The sequence below is a fragment of the Lagenorhynchus albirostris genome, chromosome 2 (assembly GCF_949774975.1).
Source record: "Lagenorhynchus albirostris chromosome 2, mLagAlb1.1, whole genome shotgun sequence".
In the NCBI taxonomy this organism is placed as follows: domain Eukaryota; kingdom Metazoa; phylum Chordata; class Mammalia; order Artiodactyla; family Delphinidae; genus Lagenorhynchus; species Lagenorhynchus albirostris.
In genome coordinates this window covers 81,524,741-81,546,453 of record NC_083096.1, presented here as the reverse complement: position 1 = coordinate 81,546,453, position 21,713 = coordinate 81,524,741, and the positions used below count along the sequence as shown (strand labels likewise).

The window sequence follows — 21,713 nt, the reverse complement described above, 5'->3', positions numbered from 1 at the left end:
AGCCATGCAGGCTTCAGTAGTTGTGGCACGCGGGCTCAGTAGTTGTGGTGCACAGGCTTAGTTGCTCCGTGGCATGTGGGATCTTCCCGGAGCAGGTTTCGAACCCATGTCCCCTGCATTGGCAGGCGGATTCCTAACCACTGCGCCACCAGGGAAGCCCTATGACACATTTTTTGAGTGAATGTGTCATATAAAGCAAAACTATTTTTGTTGGATTGTGAGGGACTGACCATGTTTAATGGATTTAAGTTTTATCTCACTGACTAAACTGTAACGTACAAGATCAGAAACTCAGTGCTAACACTTTCCTTATATACAATGTCTTTCATATTTCTGGGCACATTATGAATCATCTTAAAGTATGGTGAGGGGGAAGACTCAAGATGAAAAATGTTAAGAGAAATTTAATGTGCAGGCATCCCTTTGGACAGTGCCAGGTAGAGGGACAATAGTGGTTCAGGGGTAGGGAAATTTCGGTTGAGACTGCTTCTTCAATCGGGCCATATATTATCTTGCCCAGATCCTCTCGAGAACCAATATCCTCTCCTCTGGTACCTTCCCACATTAGGCTATGAAAGCACAGAGAAGCGGATGTGTTGACCTGAGAATGACTCTTCCGTTTTACCTCCTACCTCACCCCCACCACCCATAGCTATTTTAGTTTCTCTGTTGTAAGCTCAGTAGGTTTGCGTGAGTACTAATGAAACCATCACAAAGTTTCCATCCACTTGGGCCCTAGTTAGTTTGGCCTATTCCAAGCACATCCATGATACCATTTCCTATAAATTCATGCTATTTGGCCAAAGGAAAGTGCCACCCTTAATATATTCTTAATATATTCTTACAGGAGGTTTTGTGTTTGGAAAAGGTATGCCAATCAACTGGATTTTCCCATAGGAGCCAAGGTATCACACAGGTTTATCTGCATGTGTAACACTATGTAAAAAAAAAAAAAAAGATATAAAACATACTTTCAAGGAGCTTTCTGTTTTTCACTTCTTTTTATATTTTTCATTTAAAATTTCTCCATGGCAAGCATAGGCACTCAAGGTCAAGTTGTCCATCATTCCTTGTGGCTTTCCAAATAGAAAGACCTTCTGCTTTCTTGAGGAGCCATCTCATTATCACCCTGCACTTAGACATAAAGCACGGTACACAAACATTTAAAATGCTGGCCTTCCTAACCATGAATAGTTCATCCTTTGATTCCTCACTGTGTTTCTGCTTTAGCATGTTCAAAAGTCTCAAATATTTGAATTGAATGTTGGCTAGATTGGAGGCCAAACAGTGTTGAGTTCGATCCTAAATCTACCAAGTCAGAAGTATTTTCTGTCTCAGCCACAGGTCCTGCCTGTTATCTTATAATGGTGAATAGCAACTGTCACTAGGCAGGGCTCTTTCCTTGGATCAGTTAAAATTTTTCTAAAGGATTGAAAGCTGACTAGAAAGCAATGAGACTGATATATTCTTTTAAGTACCAGAATTTATTTATTCAAATTGGAGTTGTCCTTCAAAGAAGTACCCTGGGATTCTACACTGTATTCAAATGATTGTTCAAAACATTTTTGGAATGCCTCTCTTGGAAATGTCTTTAGGGATAGCTTACCAGCCACATGAAAGATGGCATCATCACTTACTCCGATACTATTTTCCTCCTTGCTGGCTAAGATGAGTACAAAAGCTAGGAGCGTCAAGTGCAAAGCAGCATCTTTGCCTAGAGAGAGTGTGTCACTTCGATGGTGTCCTTGTGACATACACAGCAAGCAAAGTGGTGGCATAAAGCAACTGTGGGCCAGTCCCAACTACATCCAGTGGCTCTAGACCTCCAGAACAAAGCAGCTGCAGGAAATTAGCAGATTCCTACGGGGGTGCCTGGATATTCCAGATATTTCAAGGGTCCCTTTATTTGAGAGAGAGCTTGTTCCAGGACAGCATCCCTATTTTGAATTATCCTAAGATGGTCTCAGAGGAACTGGACTAATTGACTGTCAGGCCCTTCACCTTACCAATCCCTCTAAACAAAAACAAGCAAAACAAAACAACAAAAACACAGCATTTAGACTAGGAATCAGACTAGTAGGGCCAAACAGCAGAATTACAGAAGTTTGCTGATGGCTTAAATGATAATGGATCATCTACAGGTTAAGAAATAACTGTCCAGTGGCCAACCACATGTTTCTGAATGTGCCCAGTATAATCTTCCAAAGCGCAGACTGAGGAAAAACTTCATGCTCACTATCCAGCCCAGGCCTCTTACCTAGGAGGTGCTGGAGTTACAGGAAATCTTGTGATACAGCCTATATGCAATATTGGCAGCTGGAGGTGGAATAAGTATCCCCTTTGCTTCTCATAGATACTTCAAGATCATTATCTCTCTGTCTTCCCCAACCCCCTGGTTTTGGAACTCATGTCATTAGCTTATAGCCTCCTAAGACCACTCTGCTTCATTTCTTAAAGATTTAATTTCTGGCTTACACTCACTATTTCCATGCTACTCTGGGCATAGTCTTTGTGGTTGCACAGTGAAGTCAATGATCTTTGCAGTATTGCAGTTTTGACCTTCTCTTATGCAGAGATAATATTTTCCTCCCTATATCAACAATCATTCCTCAGGCCATTCCTCAAACTTTGTCAGTATCAAGAATTGCTTGCCCATAATCTTGAATTCAAGCTCAGACCAACATCCCCTGTCTTTCCAGCTCACTCCCTCAGTTCTTTGACATCACCGGGACCTTCAATCAATTGATCTTGCCCTCTTTTCACCGTCTCCATATCCCTCACACTCTCTCTTTCACCTTTGCCCAATTTGGGTGCCATGGCTAATTGTTATATATACTTAGGTCCTTTGCCACTTTGCCCTATTTTTGCAATTACCTAGCAAAGCCCAGTTCTAGGTTAATTCCAAGTTTTCCTACACCCCACCTATACCCACACAGTGGAATGAGGCTGGAGCAAAACAATCAACTATGTTGGCTGCTCTAATGAATTCATGTTCCCTAGTCTCAAGAGAGCCCTTACATATGGCCTGGCAATTCTATTACGTTTCTCTGGTCCATTCCCTTTCCTTTTGTCTATGTGACTATTTTACACCTCCCCCTTCTCTCTCCTCAAACCTCCAAGACGTCCTCCTTCACCCTAATTTGTAAAATGGGGATAACAGTTCTTATGCTTGATACAGGTTTGTGAAGATGAAATATGGTTATAGTTTATCAAACACTTCTTCATATGGTAAATTTGGAAAAGACTGAAAACTCACAAGAAAAAAGAGACTTCTAGAGTCACATAAACTCTCTCTTCTGGATGAAGAAGGAGTTAACCTGCCTGGCAGTGCACAGGAGTCTGGTGGGTCTGGTCAGCCAATATAAGCAGATTACTGTGACGTAATTCTTGTAACATGAGTCCTTGCTGGGGTGCACCGGTGGGGCATGCTGGAGCCTCACAGAGGAGCCCCTCTCTAGCCTGCCCCATGCAGTTCAATACACTCTCTATAAAAATGCAGTAAAAAGCTCACTTGCCTTCACACTGCTGAATGCTTTTGACTCCAAATTATTTGAAATAGAAATCCTGACTGACAGTATTTAGGGGAAGAAGATGGATGAAATATCCTTAAAGGGAAAAAGGAGGAAATGAAGGAAATAAAATGGCTGTATTTTACCAAACTGGATGGTCGTTGAAAGACACTGCAAGATTTTGAAAACGTATCAGTCAGGGCTAACATAATTTCTAGCAGCAAATGATGTTGTGTTCCTAATAGTGGGTGGGGAGATTAAACCCTTTCTTCTAAAGACTCAAATAACTTTGGGGAAGCTGGGCAACGCTAACTGCCACCTCTTCATTATCACAAAGAGTCTAGAGTTCCTGAGTCTCAAGACTGGCTAGTGTGGGGACGTGCTCACACTTCTTCAATATCAGTGCATTATCCCGAGTGTTTAGCTCCTGCACCAAAAACATAAGATCAGTTTGCTGTGTATGGTGGTAATAATACTTTATTTAGCTTTTGGATTATCTACAGATTTATCTGGATTGTCCCCCTCCCTTTTTGTTTTTGGCTGCGTGGCTTGGTCTTGTGGGATCTTAGGCCCCCGACCAGAGATAGAGAACCCAGGCCCTCGGCAGTGAGAGCGCTGAGTCCTAACCACTGGCCTGCCAGGGAATTCCCATGGATTGCCCCTTATTAATAAGAATAATGTCAAACTGGCTTTCATCTGAAATCATAACAAATTCTTTTAGGAACTACATCAATTGTCTCCCTTATCTCTTCCACCTTTATCACCCATCAGATCTGAAGTGTGTACGGGTTTTATACAAAACGCGCTAAGTACAGGATTCCTTACTCTCAGGCGCTCGCCTTTCCAGCCCACCACCGATACCACAATGGCGTAGTTTGGTCTAGTCTAGAGTTCTGGACACGGATGATAGGATGATAAGAGTGGTGACAGCAAACACGGTAGTTTTCTTTTATGACACTGACGTCTGAGACTTTCAGAAACAATGTAAACATTCCTAACCTGTGCTTCATGTAATTTTATGACTTTCTCACTCATAAATTTAATCCACACTCAACTGTTTTTATTTCTAGGCCATATAACCCTCTATAGGGTAATAAGTAGTATGATTTTACTATGCACGGTGTAAAATAACTCCCTTTTCTTATGTCTCTCTTGCCTTCAGGAGATTCTCATTGCTTCTAATATTGATGACCAATTCTCTGTTTACTCTACAGAGTAACTTATCTACACTTATCTACAAGTGTAACTTCAGTTATTTTCCCTTTTAGGATTTGCATAGACCCAAATGACCTAAATGTTTAGGCTGTCTATAAATAATCACATATATAAAAAAATCATCTGAGTTAAATTATCTTGAGTTAATCTGATGAAAAAGGTGAGCAGACAGGAAATAGCAGAAAGTCAAGACAATAATTATGTTTTTATGGCTGACTATCTACTTGCGCCCCTTTCACTCCAATGTAAACTCCTTGACTGAGGCCGGGTTTTATTCCTTTTTTATCCCCACAGTACAGTGGTTCTCAAACATTAGTGTGCATCCAGGTCACCTGGAGGGCTTGTTACAACCGATTGCTGAGTCTCACCCCCAGAGTTTCTCATTCAGCAAACCTGGAATGGAGTCTGTGGACTATCTAACAAGTCCACATATTCAACAAGTTCCCAGGCGAGGATGACCCTGCTGGTCTAGGAGCCATACTTTGGAAACCACCGCCTCACCACAAAGAAGGCTCACACAAAATGCTGGTTGAACTGAAGTAATCCAGTCAGAGGAAGACATCAGACAAACAGGCCAGTAAGAATTAGCGTATTAGTTGGGATAATAGCTAAGGCACTATTACAAAGAGATCTCAAGTTAAAGTGGCTTAAATATGATACAAGTTTATTTCTCACATAACAGTCCTGAGGTAGGTGGGCAATCCAGGACAGAAAGGCAGTGCTGCTTGCCAAGTTCAGGGACCCAAGCTGGGGTTTGACCCTCCCCATGTTTCTCTTGTGGCTTTCATCAATGGGCCGTTCCAGGAAGTGGGAGGGGGAAGCAATTTCCTTTAAAAAAGATGTGACTTGGAAATTGCACATATCACTTTTGCCCACGTACCACTGGCTAGAACAAATTTATAGCTTGCTGCAGGGTGGGCTGGGAAATGTAGTTTCTACATTTGAGACTATGTGCTCTACTAAAATTAAGGATGAGAGTTCCATTCCAAAAGGGAAGAAGCAGAGATTGGATACTGGGGCATAGTTAGCAGTCTCTGCCACAACTTTATGGCAAACCCACATATAAAGTGACAAAAATCTGAACCATAAATACAATAAGAGTTCTTTGTGTATCTGCACATATTGTTTTCTGGGAGGGGTGGTGGGACGGGGTGGGGTGGAGAAGCATTTACGCTTAATACAGAGGTTGTTACTTCGAAATTAAGATGAATCAAAAGGCAACAACTCTTCCATTTACCTTGACACGTCAATATGCCAGTACATCAAAGGGACACAAGAATGTTCTTTCCTCAAAGGAGGAATACGGAGGAACAGGTGGTTTGATGAATATGAAGTTCTGGAAGGTGTGAGAACGGCATCGAAGTCATGATAGTGGCTGGTGCCGAAAGGAGAGTGGGGCTGAGAGTGGGTAGGAGTGATAACACAGTGGTAGTTATTGCAGAACGGTGGGAAGGAAATAAGAAGGAATGCACAGATGCCCAGACACAATATGAACCGGCGGAGGTAGCTTATGTTGGCTGTCGTGGTGTGAGACATGAAGGGAGACTTGAAGAGGAATGAAACCTACACAGGCATCAGGGAAGATCTTGAAACAGCAGGGGTGGGAGTTGTGAAGCACTGAGCTAGAAGAATGCCAAAGTTGAAAGGTGTCTTGTTTATTTGTTTCTCTAGAAAATAAGTAGAAACAATAGGTAAGAGAAGCAGCAGCAGTAGCTAGGTTGGGCGTCCATTTAGATATGGGGAGTGGGGAAGAGACACCCCAGAGCAAAAGCACATGCCCATTCTGCATGATGTGCACACGAATCACCAGGGCATCCTTTGTCTTCGTACTGAGCTTGCAGGGGTTTTAAAGATGACTAGAAAATAGGGAGTAGAAAAGGCAAGCATGGAAACAATGTAATATAATAGTCATTGAGGAGACACCAAGCTCAGAAATTCCACTATTTGTTAATCTCAGGAGAGGAATCCATCAGAAAGCAATTTCTGGCCTTGAATTCCCATGAGTACTCACCTCTCCTTCTAGTGTAGGAATAACGCCTTTCTTGCTCACTGGCTGGCTGGTTCATGGTGGGAACACTTCTCTCCCCAGATCTGGCTCCCATGGTCATATCTGGACAAGCCACACAGTTTTTTAAAAAAAAAAATTATCACAGGAGCTCCTTTTTGTGGTGGAGGCTGCTGAGAACTCAAGCAACTCTCTGGACAAACTATGTTGCTGGTTTTTTTAATCATTCAACTATTTATTGAGCATTTATTTGTTGCCAATGTACTAGATAGACAAATAGCCATGCACAAAAACGACAAGGTCATTCTGATAGCCACAGGAATAAACCTTCCAACAGTAGGGTCTAACTCAGAAGGTGGGGGTAGAGTGGAGAAATGAGGGCCTTCCTCTCTCTGGTCCTTGAACAGGCCTGGCTTCTTCTCAGATCAAGCACTCAAGGAAAGATTTCACCCTTATTCCTACTGATCCTCAAACTATGTGTTTGAACTAACCATTGCTGTCAGTGAGCTTCCCCGTGGGCCAGGCAAGTGCAGGGAGATGTGGTGGTAAATGCCAGGCACACGTGTTTCTTCATCCTGCACTCACAGATAGGACATGGGATGTGGCTTTCTTCCCAGGAAGACTCTGTATCTGAACATCTTAACTGAAAAAGGGATTAAGGTGGATACGATGAGTAAGACAGTGACTAGGTAAAAGTAGATTACTTTATTATAGAGTCACATAAAGTCACGTCATCATCTGCTTTTCAGAAACACTTCTAGAAAATGATGACTGTCATCCTGTTTTACTGTGTGTACGTGGGTAGGAGTGGGGAAGGAACATTTAAAACAAACGAGTTGCATTCCACAGAGCCAACATGGTTATACCCAATACTAAGTATTCTATTCGAGAGCCACTGAGTGCAACATTTAGAAGCTGTATTTCAAATAATTAAGAGTGAATGCCTGAGTTGATGTATTCCGGGGAGGTACAAGACTCAGAAGACTTTGGTTCCAGTTGCTACTCTACCTCTCACTGGCTTTCCATGTTCATCTCCACACAGGCAGGGAGGATTCTGAGGCTGGGGACTGTGTCTCATTTCTAATTCTTGGTGTTTAGATGGTGCCTGCAAAACAGGCACTCCCCAAATTCTTGTCCATTGGATACATCAGGTAGATCCACATGGAACTGCCAGCTTTGTTGGTAAAAAGGTACTAATCAAATACTGACAGTTTCATATGGTTCAATCTAGTATTTCCATTCTCAATTTGCTCACATACTGTATGGATTTGCTTCGCCCTAAATGCAAATTTCATGTTTCTGTGTCCTAGGATAGGAGAAAGCCCTTTCTCCTATCCTATATCTGTCTTATTTCTTCCCTAAACATCTTGGTTAATTGCTCATTCCTGTGCTCAACCAACATGTGCTAGCTAGTATCTCTTGTGTGTTCTCCTCTAAGTTACAGGCATATTGCATTTCCCCTGTGCTTTTCACAAAGCAGGCCCTACATAAACTTTTGTCATAATGCTGAATTACATATCTGAGGATAAGTCACTAATGCTCTGAGCCCCAGTTTCCTTCCTAGAGAAATAAGATAATCCCAGCCTAGCCAATATAACAGAACTGTTGAAAGTTAACATATGAGGGCTTAAATGATTAACGGTGAAGCCTCTAGCTTGTCTGTCTAGGGGGGGTGTTTGAAAATGTTACGTGCTAGCAATAGGCAATCTGTTTTCAGCTCAATTTTAGAGAGGAATTGACTCTTCCCAGCCAAAAATATTTCAAAAGTCCCCTCCAGCTGACAGAGTGAAAAGAGAATGTTGGTCACACAGGGAAAACACAGAGTCGATGAGAACAGACACAGTCATCATGTTAAAGAGGAGACCAAGCGCTATCCCATGGCACAGTCCCATTACCTAGTAACACAGGCACACAGTGCTGGACAGAGTGAACCGCAGGAAACAAAGCCTGGGAGAAAGCAGCCTAAAGACTGTGCTGTGTGCACAAAACAAGACCTTTGGGGGAATAATTATAAGAGCATTGAAGGAAGACAGAAGGCAGGGAGGGAGATGTGAGGGCTAAGACAATGGGACATGAAGGAGAGGAACAGAATTTAGACTAGTCAACAAGGGGCACACCATTTCCTTGGGCACACTTATAGTTAAGAGATACCACTGGGTTCCTAACTAGGAGAAACTACAGACTAATAATGTGTGGCTTTAGGCAAGTTACTGAGTCTTTCTTTACTTTTTTGAAGAAATAGCACTAATAGTTTCTATCTTATGATATAAATAGTAAATGAGATATCACATATAAACACACAAAGTACCTGGCATATAGCAAATATGTAATATGTGCTCTTATTATCTAAGAAACTATAGATACTAAATTTGGGAAACTATAAGGTCTGTCATTCTCAACTAATCCTTTTACTGCCTTCATAAATTCTCCAGTTGAAGAATTCTCCAGGGAGGGCTTCCCTGGTGGCGCAGTGGTTGAGAGTCCGCCTGCCTATGCAGGGGACACGGGTTCGTGCCCCGGTCCGGGAAGATCCCACATGCCGTGGAGCGGCTGGGCCCGTGAGCCGTGGCCGCTGAGCCTGCGCGTCCGGAGCCTGTGCTCCGCAACGGGAGAGGCCACAACAGTGAGAGGCCCGCGTACCGCAAAAAAAAAAAAAAAAAAAAAAGAATTCTCCAGGGAGATTCCTCAACTCTATGTGCTTGACCTATTATAAGAAAAATCAATAAGCTGAATGCCTTAAAGCAGCAGTGTCCAAGAGACATTCGTGATGATTGAAATACTCTCATCTGTACTGTCCAATACGCTAGTCAATAGCTATTGAGGCCACTGGGCACTTGAAAGTGCTGCTGAGGAAATGGGTTTTTAATTTAGTCTTAATTAATTTAAATTTAAATGGGCATATACCCTATTGGACGGTGCAGCTTCAGAGCGTATTACCCCACATACAGCAGGAGACATTGTGCAGGAGTCACTGTGGCCTAGCGGGACTCTGGATCAGACGACCTGACTAGCTCTTGGAAGCTGAACTATCTTAGGCAAATTACTCACCACCCCCGCAGCTTTGGTTTCATCCTTAATAACATGAGATTGATAAGAGTTTCACTTTTTTGTGTTATGAGAACTAAATGAGAGAATATATATAAAAGCAGTGGTTCTTCAAATTTAGCATGCATTAGAATTACCTGGACGGCTGTTAAAATGGATTGCTGGGTTCATCTGCAAAGTTTTGCTTCAGTAGGTCTGGGGTAGAGCCAGAGAATCTGCATCCTTAATGAGTTCCCAGGTGATGCTCATGTTGCTGGTCTGGAGACCACACTTTGAAAAACACTGTTATAAGATACTGAGTAATGGTGCCTGCGACATAGTGAGGACTCAGGTGTTAGTTATTGTTTTATGATTAGCATTTTTACGGTCTGCATCAAGAAGGTTTCTTACAAAAAAATCCATACTTCATTAGGACTCTCTAGCCCATGTTCTGACATTATTTTGATAGATGTTTGTGAGGCACCTACAACGGGCAAGATACCTCCATTGTATTTTGAGTGACAGTCTGTCAAGGTGGGTTTGAAGTATGGTTTGTCAGTAGGTGGAGCTACAGAGCACCAAGTTACCTGAGCATTATTACCACCATCTAAGTGTTTTTCATTTCAACTCACCACAAAACATACAGAAAAAAACAATTAAAATCACCTAGAGGGTAAGTCACAAGTTGGATTTCTCTCCAGTTTTTCATCTCGATAAGAAGATTGTGCTGAGTCCTGTAAATGGCAAGTGGAAGGGGTGTAAAAACAAATCTAGGTTCTAGCCTTGGCTCTTTTATCAGCTTCCTGAGATCAAAGGACACCTCTCTCCATCATTATGGACTTGGATATTAGACTTGATGAGTCCTCAGGTCACTTTCACACAACAACAGGATTCTCACAAGCCCAACCTCTTCTGTACAGGGATTTGCTCCTTAGAAGTTACCACAAGTCATCTAGTTTTCCTCCTCTGGGATTCTTTCCATGGTGCCTTTAGTTCTTTGGATGAAAGGTGTGGCAAGGGGGGTAAAGAAAACACATGGACAGTTTGATAGATCCACCTTTAATTTAGTCATTTTCCAGTATTCATACTAGGGTTTCTTTGAAAGGAAAAAACCAACCAAACAACAACAAAAAAAGAGGCTTGCAGAAAATAATGCCAAAGAGGCTCCTCAGAGCCCACTCTAGACAACCCATTCCAAGAAGAGATCCAAAAAGGGTCTTTTAATTTGGATTCTGGGATGCAGTGTTAGGTGTATTTACATCTGTTCTGATAAAAGGACCACTCTGCTTTCTTCTCTTAGGAAACGAGTAAAAATTCTTTGCCCAACATGCTCGTCACTCATATATAAATGGTGACAATTGGCAAAAAACTTACAAGTAATTTCTGTTACAAAATCAATCAGGCCGTGGTGCGCTGAGTCACAATTATCATTTCCGCTTTCAGGTGTGGGAAAGGGATGTGCGGAGAAGGTAGTTTTTAGAGTGACTTGCTACTACTTAGGCTGAGGTAAAGGTAAGACGAGAAGCTCCCGCTCACTGGGAAAATCTGACTTGTCAGGCCAACTACTCTTGCAGTCGGGCAGAATATACTTTGAAGTGTCTCTGAAACAAGCATAGGAGACAGGACTTGGGACCGGCCTTGGGGATTCTGAGTAACAAATGTGACCAAGGTTGGCTGAATCCAGGTTTAAAGCTGGCAGCTAGTGGTTGACTTGCTGATATAAACAGTGTCAGTAGTTCAGGTCTTATACTTCCAGTACCCACTTTCAAAACAAGAATGCTTGTAGTCTCAAACATGCTGGCTTCTGTGACTTCTGACTTCTGTACTGACGAAAAAAGCACTATTCTTAGGAATAAGGAGTAATGGTTTTGATCCTGGATTTGCTTCTTACTCACGGAGAGATACTGTACAAGCTAATTGTACTCTCTAAGCTTCATGCTCCTCAGGTGTAAAACGGCAATTCCTCTCCTCTAGATTTCACAGTGGGTTGGTGATATTACACTGAGAGACAAATGCAAGGAAGTACTTATTAAGAACATAATGTATGGACTCGGGCTTTTGTACAATACATAAATCAAGCTGAAATAATGCAACCTTCTCAGAAGGTCATACCATGTATCTCTGAATTTAAAAAACAAACAAAAAACCCAAATAATACTTGCTAGAATAGTCAGTGTGGTCTCTTGGGAAATAAATAGATTAAATACAATAAAGCAGGTACCATCTCAGTGACAAATGAATGATAATCATCAACCTATTTTTATGAGATCTGAACACAAATTGGTTCAAATGGCATCCCAAGGATTATAAGCCTAAAACGTCTACATATTGCTTTTTAAAAGGGGTGGGATAGATGAAGTGAGCACCTGTGACAGTAAGGACTTCAGAGAGAGACACAAATGAAACACCCACTTGCCAAATTGCTACTTACCTCAATCACATTTGTGTGAATAAATGAGGCCAAGTGTGCCTCACATAATTGAGGATTCAGATAGCTATGCCTTCTTTGTTTGCTCTTTTTTTTTCCCACAGAATTTCGCTGATGGGATTTAGAACATTGCTCTATTTGAAGGCTACAAATCATTATTCATCAGATGAAGCCAATGATCAGGTATACCAAATTGTGTGTCCCCCAACTATAATCGTTCACTTGTGAGGAAAGCTGCCTTAATAGGAGTGCGTGGACCACAAGACAGAAAAGACTTTTTGTGACTCGTTGAAACTTCCTATAGAAACCCCACCAATTTCTTCACCTCCTGGCACACGGGATATGCTAATTCTTTGGCTTTTGCTGACCCAGCTTGTAAAACCTTCTCTAAGTGGTCCTTGTTTGTCTTCAGTTTTTCAATTTCACTCTTAATTGGAGCAAATTTCTCAATCACAGCATCTGCCACCACCAGCTTGTAGCGAGCGGTGTCGATGCCAGCGCTGCGGCAGACCACCTCCTCCACAGGGAGCCCTGTCACTGCTGCATGGATGGCCACCAGGTTGGACACGCCCCCTCGGCTGGCTGGCTCATAGGTGACCTCCGAGGTGAAGTCCGTCACAGCCTTGCGGAACTTCTGCACTATCTCCTCCGGGCTGTCTGTTATTCTGACAGTGGCCAGTTTATCAGGGTCTGATTTTGACATCTTGGCAGACGGATCACGCAGGGATTTTACCTTCTTCATTGATGCTAGGTAAAAACACCAACACACACGTACGAGAAACAAAAATCAAACAAAAAAACAAAAGAGTAAACACCAATAGGAATGTCAGTGTCTAGATCTTAAAAAGTGCCAAGAACACCAAATAACTTTATTATTTTTATCTGATTATACTCATTGTAATAAATTAGCAATTTCCATAAGCATGAAAGTAAAGGTGTCTGAAATGTGTAATAAAATGTTAATATTTTGATCATATTTTCATGCATCTGTTAATGCATATATAAACATAAAAACATATAATCTTACACAAATGAAATTGTATCAATCATACTGTTTTTGCTGTGCATACCTATTAAAAAAAGTATTGTCTATTTCCTTCTTCTCTGCTCTTCCTTATTGGCTAATCAAACCACTGCCCTTCCTACCCCCATGCCAGTTTTCACAACCTGTGGCATCTTTCCATTTCTTTACCCATGATTATATAAGTAACTACCAACACACACACACACACACACACACACACACACACACACAAGAGTGACAGAAGTGACTTGTTTGTTGCTCTGATAGAATCAAGATGTTAAGCTGTGCTTCATAAAACCTGTGTTATTAATAATTGCCTAATTTATGGCTATTACAGAAACATATAAAGTTGAACTAGGTAAAATAACAATTAGCCAAAGCATTAAAATAGTCCTCGTTGCTAAAAGAAGGTTGATTTCAATGCATGGGGTGCCCTGAATTTATTTGTGTGAACTGTTGGAATAACTTAGTAATTTATATCCACCTTATGCTTCTAAATTGACACTAGGCACATGTTATACTCTTTAAAATGCAGCCACCTTAATAAAGATGGGCAGAGCTTAGGTTCAGTGATCTCTGCCCCTGCCACAAGTTTACACTGCTACCAAAATGTTGATAGAGATTTACAGCTTTTTTTCTTGAGAAGATTCCAGACTAGCATAGCCTTGCAAGCAGATGAGGTTTTGGATTCAGTAGGTAGATTGTACATTCTGTCTCAGTTGTGTATTTAAGAAGGCAAAGTGCGAGGATGATCAATGCCCTCTTGTTTCATCTAGATTATGATCCAGCAGTTCTCACTCTTATGACTTTTGTTTTACTGTGAATAGAGAAGGCAAGGTCAGCTGGCTTTGGAACCAGAAGAGCTCAATGTAGGGCCCAGCTTTGCCACCAGCTAGATACGCGACTTGGATACAAAGTCAGGCTTGCCAATCCTTAGTTTACTCATCTATGAAATAGGGAAAGATACCTGCTCTACCAAATGAGATATGTTTATATATATACATACATATATATATATGTGTGTGTGTATATATATATATATATATATATGATACTCTATAATGAAAATGATTATTTGTAGTTTCTAGTCTCTCCCATACTTTTCAAACTTTTGGTTATTTTAGTCAATAATCCAATGAGGTCTACTAGTCCTACATTACAGAAAAAGATGGGATTCTCATTATAAATCCTGAAATCTGTGCACGACGAAGCCAAGTTTAGTCCCAAGAAGTTCCAAGCTTCTCAGTCCGTTATCCAATCCTCTCTTCAAAGTGCATCCTGATTGAAAAATCGTATGTTTGTTACTTACTCAGAATGGACCTGGGTACTGGGAAGAACTCCCCGTACTTCTTGTTAAACCCCTGTGCTAGATCCTGAACTAGCTCCATGTGCTGGACTTGATCCTCCCCAACAGGAACGTGTGTGGACCTTTAATAAAAGACAGAGAAACTCAGCAAGGCTCCTGCTTATACTAAAATGATATTGCAAGCAGCTGCATTTCCCATGCCTATTTCACTGCTCATGTTCAACAAATGTTCACCAGCTACGGAGGGAGTGTTGAGACCCAAGTCTTTATCTGTGTATCAGACAAATGGCAAGGAGACATTTGTCTACTCTAGTTCTGTTTCTTCCATAGCAGAAGAATACAGCCTTCAACAGCAGGGTGACAGGATCTTGCTGGGAGGGAGGAATGGTATCTTATATAGCATATGTTCCAAGCATAAGTGTATTTTAAACCACTCCTCTTTCCCTCACCCAGTTAGCACATATTATCCTAGCTTTGACCAGATGCTTTTTACTTCAGAGCTTGCACTCACACTTGAAAGACACTCCAGCCCACTCTTCACATCAAAGATGGCAGAAAGCTCTTTGGGCAAGAGTTTTCCTTCCCTGTCACACAGCGAGTAACTCAAGATCTTTTCGGAATATGCTCTTTCGTTTTCAAGTAAATTGTAATCACAGAACAATTAATATACTGCAGGGAACTTAAATGAACAATATCTATTAGTACAATGTTGATGGATCTCCAAAACAATGTTGAATGAAAAAAAGCAAGTCGCAGAAGACGTGTAGAGTACATGAACATTTATCTGAAAAGTACATATGACAATATTATATATTGTTTATAGATGCATACATAAGTATAAAAACATACTGGAAGCTCCTCTACAAATTCATGATCATAGCTGCCTCTAAAGAAGGAAAGAGAATGGGTCTGGGGAAAGGAACAAAGGAGACCTTGATTTTAGCTGCAATATTTTATTTTATTAAAAAATGAAGATGGGGCTTCCCTGGTGGCGCAGTGGTTGGGAGTCTGCCTGCCGATGCAGGGGACGCAGGTTTGTGCCCCGGTCCGGGAGGATCCCACATGCCACAGAGCGGCTGGGCCCGTGAGCCATGGCCGCTGAGCCTGCACATCCGGAGATTGTGCTCCGCAGGGGAGAGGCCCCAACGGTGAGAGGCCCGCGTATTGCAAAAAAAAAAGAAAAAAAAAATGAAGATGTAAAATGAAAATTATCAACATATAAGGACTTTATTTATAATTAGTTTAGTCCCATATATAAAGATTGCAGTGTTGGATCATGACGAGGTACATCAAACAAGGGAAGAATTAACCATTATAGAGAAGTCTTGATGGGGAAACTGTTATACTGAAATATTAGTGGGGAAGGAGGCAGGTGACTTTAAGTATTTAATGTTTGGCTGGGAGTTGACATTTGATAGTATAGTTAATAAAGTGCTGTAGCATCTTGATCAAGGAAGTTTAATATTCTGCCTGTGAAAGCAGCAGCCTTAAAGTAAACTTGAATATTTAAATGACAATTGTACATATGAGTAGAATAGCAACTTTTCAAAACAACCACAGAAAAGAAAAACTGCTAGAAAACTATGGTACTTTGTTATAGAGAGAACCTCCTAGCTTCGTGGTTAATTAGTGGTCCTTGAAAAACTGGAAGGGATATTATTTTCCTTGTGAATTACTGTCCACAGGCTACTGGTTTATTGAAAATAGTTGTGTAGAGCATGAGGAAGTGAAGATAGTTTTGACTATCATAAAGACTAGCTACTTTATCCCTGATTTAAAGCTATACTACAAAGCTACAACCATCAAAGCAGATTATACTGGCAGAAAAACAGACACACAGATCAATGGAACAGAATAGAGAGCCCAGAAATAAACACATGCATGTACAGTTAATTAATCTATGACAAAGGAGGCAAGAATATACAACTGAGAAAAAAAACTCCCCTCAATAAATGGTGTTGGGAAAAATGGAAGGCTACATGCAAAAGAATGAAACTGGACCAGTAACTTACACCATATACAAAAATTAACTCAAAATGGGATTAAAGACTTGAATGTATGACTTGAAACCATAAAATTCCTAGAAGAAAACATAGGTGGTGATCTTCTTTACATTCGTCTTAGGGATATTTATTTTGGATCTGATTCCACAGGCAAGGACAACAAAAGCAAAAATAAACAAATGGGACTGCATCAAACTAAAAGGCTTCTTTTTCATTGACTTTCTTTTTTTTGTTTGTTTTTTTGCGGTACGCGGGCCTTTCACTGTTGTGGCCTCTCCCCTGCGGAGCACAATCTCCGGATGCGCAGGCTCAGCGGCCATGGCTCACGGGCCCAGCCGCTCTGTGGCATGTGGGATCTTCCCGGACCAGGGCACGAACCTGTGTTCCCTGCATCGGCAGGCGGACTCTCAACCACTGCGCCACCAGGGAAGCCCCCTAAAAGGCTTCTTTGTGAAAGAATTAAAAAGTAAAGTGCTGAAGGTGAGAGAATGAAGCAGGATGAGACCTGGTAGCAGTGTATCCTGGTGACTATTCTTTTTCATGTGATACATCTGCTCAGAGAATGAAAGAGCCAGGCAGACAGGAGTAGGAGAAAATCTAAGGCAGAAATACTAACCTTAGATAGTATTGTTGCTAGTATTGTTGTGTTGCTTAGTTGAGCAACACAAACAATTGCGCTAGGTGCACAGTGCACTATTCTGCTCTCCTGTTGACTTCTGAGCAGGGAATTCAACTAGCGTCCAGGTAGACAGAAGGTGGACACAAGGGCCTTTCATAGATTTTGTCTATGGGCAGACACTATTTGAATATAGTTTTCTTGTTCCAATATGGATTTTAAAAACCCAACACATAAAGATCAATTGATCAAACAGACAAGTAAAAGGCCCCAATAACAGGGCCTATGAAAAATGTCGTGGAACAAAGGAAGGGGAACTTTACCCTTCAGACCCTGAGGAAGGGCAAACATTTGAAAAACACTTTTACAAGAAACAGTTCTGTCTTGTTTTTTTTTTTTTTTTTTGCGGTACGCGGGCCTCTCACTGCTGTGGCCTCTCCCGTTGCGGAGCACAGGCTCTGGACGCGCAGGCCCAGCGGCCATGGCTCACGGGCCCAGCCACTCTGCGGCATGTGGGGTCCTCCCGGACCGGGGCACGAACCCGTGTCCCCTGCATCGGCAGGCGGACTCTCAACCACTGCGCCACCAGGGAAGCCCCTAGTTCTGTCTTGTTTTTTAAAGAAAATTGCTGGGTAACCTCAATAGGATTAAAAAATGCATGGCTGTTATGAGACATGAGCAAGAAATCACAAAAGGAGAAAAACGTAGGTGGTGACAGAAAACAATAAAATGAAGGGAAAGTGAAATGATGAAATAAAACCAAACACATAATAGAAGAAATGGGAGAAGTAGGAGCAGAATCCTAAGGACAGGTCATATCAGTGACATGGATAAGAAACTTGAGGCTCTTCAGGAACTCAGAGCAAGAGGAAAAAAAGAAGTGTAATGAGCAAATGACAGGTTGGAGGACCATCCTCTGATCTAAGATTATGGTCCTCCTCGGGAAGACATCAAGATCATCTGAACGAAGCAATAACCTCAGACAGAAGGAGGATTTACTGAATTAAGAATAAACAAGTAAGCAAACAAAACTGAGTATCGAAGGAACTCGACAAGTTTCAGGAAAAAAACACTGGAGAATCACACCAAAACACAACCCAGAAGAAATTTTAAATGACAAGTTAAAGAAAAAAATCCTATAGGCCACAGTCAGAAAATAAAGACAAAAATAAGAGAAATCAGGTTGATAATACAATGGAACAATGTTTATAGGGTTGTGAGAAAAAAGTATTGAAAACCTAGCCAAGCTGTGTTTTATATGTGAACTATAATAATAATTACGATGATGATAATAAAGTAGCTAATAGCTACTGAACACTTCCTATATGCTGTACACTTTGTTAAGCACTTTTAATGTATTGTTATTGTACTTAATCCCATTTTACTGATGAGGCAAGCTGAACAGAAAGAAATTCTCAGGCATGTAAAGGACTGGAAAAAAAATTGAAGCAAAGCTACAGACTAAAGAACTCAGAAATGGAGATGCCAAGGTATAAGGACTGGCTGTAAAGACTAAAAACATAAAGTCTAAATCTTGGTTACAATTTGGAATAGAAAACGATGTAGTCTAAAATCAAGCCATTTAAATAACAACAATCTATTGAAAATCCCAGGTTAGTTTACAAAATCAAAACGAAGTGTGAGTATTGACTGAGGATCTACAAGTGTGATTAATAACCCATCTTACCACATGATATCATGATAACATTTTTATTTGGAATGATTAGCAAAAGATTCAAAAACACATTTTTGAAAAGAGAGAAACTGGCATATAAATGGACAATGGCCAGATATTATATGGCCAAAAAACTGACCCAAAACCTCTGGAGCAACTAGCTCAGAAGGCCAAACCACAGTCTCTGCAGCAATGGGCCCAGCATGGTCAAGACTTGGTCAATGGCTGCCAACGTCCCAGTTCTTTGTCCTAGCTTTGTCCAACTCAGGACCAACCAGAGAAAGTCACATATGCTTCCCAAACCAATCACATAAGATGCCCCATTTCTAGTTAGTCAGCCTCCAGCTTCCCCGTGGCAACAACCTCTAAACAGAGCATCCCTGAAGACTTTCTTTCCTATAAGGCCTCTGTACTCCCCTGCTTGCCTGCAGAACACAAGTGATGGTGGCTGAGTCTCTTGCTGTGACAAGTTCTGAAAGGCTGTTTTCTCATTTGGGTGGTCTTTGTTTAAAGATGGTCACTGCTAGAATTAAAAACAGAAAGCACACCTTCCAAACCATTGGAATACATAAAAGCAAAAAAACCACAATCTATATAGCAAAAGGCAGAAAACAAAGAAAACATTAAAATCAATAAAAACAGAAAACATTTAATGATGTGGGAAAATATAAGCCAAAAAAATAAACAAAAACCCAGGATGCAAGCTTTTTGGAAAATACATATAATGTACATTCAGATAAAGGAGAGGCCACAGCGGTTAGAGGGGGCGCTCTGCTGTCAGGCAGTTCTGGGGTCAGATTCCTGCTCTGCCACTCACCAGTTGCGTGTTCCTGGGAGAGGTATTCAACCTAAATCTGTTTCATTTTCAAAGCTGACTAATAATAAGTTCCTACTCATGGGGTTGCTTGATGAGTGAGTAAAATAATGCATGCAAAGCTCACAGTTTGGTGCCTGGTAGACAGTGTGCAAACAGGGAATGTTAACTTCAAAAACTGGTTTGGAGGAAATGCACCAATATGTTAAAAAGAACAGAAATAGTAGCAGTGATTTTTAATTTTTTCCTGTTGAATAGAGAATGCTTAAATTATAGTAGAACATTGAAATGAACCTGTGAGAGACCGTTGACTCTCCTACTACTAGACCCTATAGGTCTACAGAAGACAGAAAACAAAATGGTGTATCCTGGAAAGTTTACAATTCAAATGTTTAAGGCAGGGAGCTGGATCTATTGAACATATTGCTCTTCTATCCTACCAGAATGTTCCTCCCTTAAATCCTGCCTATTGTTGCCTTGATTTCAGGTCTAAGCTTAAATATCACCTCTTTGGAGAAGACTTCCCTAACTACCACCTCCACAGTTGGCTTCCCCCTCTTATTCTTTTTCACAGTATCTTATTTATTTTCTTTATAGTATTAACCCTAGTCTAATTATTTTACTTCATTTGTTTGTTTATTTAATTGTATGTTATTTTCTCTCCTGCTATCAAATAAGCTTTTTGAGAACTTGTCTTGCTTTTCAATCTATTTCCAATGCCTACTAGATTTGCCTGGTAGGTAGGAGAAGCTCAACAAATATTTCTTCAATAAATGAATGATCTTAAGAGGAAGTAAGTATAATGTATATAGTTATATACCAAGAGAAAAATTATAATAAAATCAGCTTATGATCAGACTGAATCTAAATCATAGCTCCAACAGCTACTAGCGAGTTACCATAGCCAAGTGTCTTACTGTTCCTAAGCCTCCATTTCCTCTACAAAATGAGGATCATAATGGTGTGTACCTCTTACTGTTGTTTCAAAGATTAGATGAGCTAACCAAGCATAGCACGATACTTGATAGTAAGAGCTCAATCAACACTGGCTATAACATATAGTCATTAATATCTGATACCATGAACGACAAAATGATACAAGAAAGGTATATTAGGGACCTTGATGTGAGGTACCTTGTGGCCTTTTTCAAACCAGGACCATTTTCCTTTTTGATAGCTGACTCATACCACGAACATAAATATCAACATAAAATCCCAGAGACAGTCACAGACCTGGGCAGCAATCCTGATTTGGGAAGAAGAAATATTTCAAACTGATAGTTTATATATCTGATTAGGTTATACCCAAATATAAATGGTATGTTATAGGAATTCTAAGGAGTCTTTTAATTTAAGGAAAACAGAGACAGGATAATGAAGGCAAAGGGAAAATCCAGGGACCATGACAAAGGATCAGGAAGTAGTTTCTTCTAAGGTCAGTAAGTGAATTTAGGAAATTCTACAAAATGATTGTTAGGCCATGTCCAGTGCTCTCTTCCACACAGCCTGGAGAAGAAAGTCACTGGCTTGACAAGTGGCGAAAACAAAAATGTTCCTTTTTATGTTTCCCTCCTGTCCACAACCCTGTACGTGCTCCTCTCTGAGATGTACGTGCACACGCCCACCTTCCTAAATTCCTGTCCTTTGACTGGACTTTGCACTCCTGTCTTGTAATTATAGTGAGGCTGACACGCAGAGGTTACCTTGACTCCCCCAAACCAAATTAGCCAACAGGGCAGGTTAAAAAGCAATTACAGTAGCCCATAGGAAATCACAATGGACTGCAACTAACACAGAAAAAACAATTACCATAATCAATACACTTTAAGCACATCAAAATGAATATTTCCACATGTCAAAATGGTTCCAGATTCACCAAGCAACCAAACTAAACAGAAAACACATTTAGTTTTCATAATGACTCTGCATGTGTCTTTGCCTTATGTCGGATCCTAGCCTCTTTTCTTACAATTCTGTGAGGTTTTTCTTTTTCAAAAAAGGATTAAAAAAATTTTAATTTTTTTCACCTGGACCTATTGCTCCACTTGGCTTTTTCATCTGATTTTAGTTTGTTTGTTTCTAGTCTTTCCTCCC

The 21,713-nt window shown here is 40.8% G+C and overlaps 1 protein-coding gene across 3 annotated transcripts in view; it reads right to left on the bottom strand.

Moving 5' to 3' along the window:
- Nucleotides 1-10,796: 10,796 nt before the first annotated feature.
- WARS2 (tryptophanyl tRNA synthetase 2, mitochondrial) overlaps nucleotides 10,797-21,713 on the bottom strand; it is an 87,610-nt gene continuing 76,693 nt past the window's right edge. For 2 of the 3 annotated variants that reach the window (XM_060142381.1, XM_060142382.1), the window contains 2 exons: nucleotides 14,515-14,633; nucleotides 10,797-12,928 (listed from right to left, as the gene is read on the bottom strand). In XM_060142381.1, coding sequence (XP_059998364.1) covers nucleotides 12,480-12,928; nucleotides 14,515-14,633 — 568 coding nt within the window. In that variant the 3' untranslated portion in view covers nucleotides 10,797-12,479. The remainder of the gene's footprint in view (nucleotides 12,929-14,514; nucleotides 14,634-21,713) is intronic. The other variant, XR_009539233.1, reaches the window with a different exon arrangement.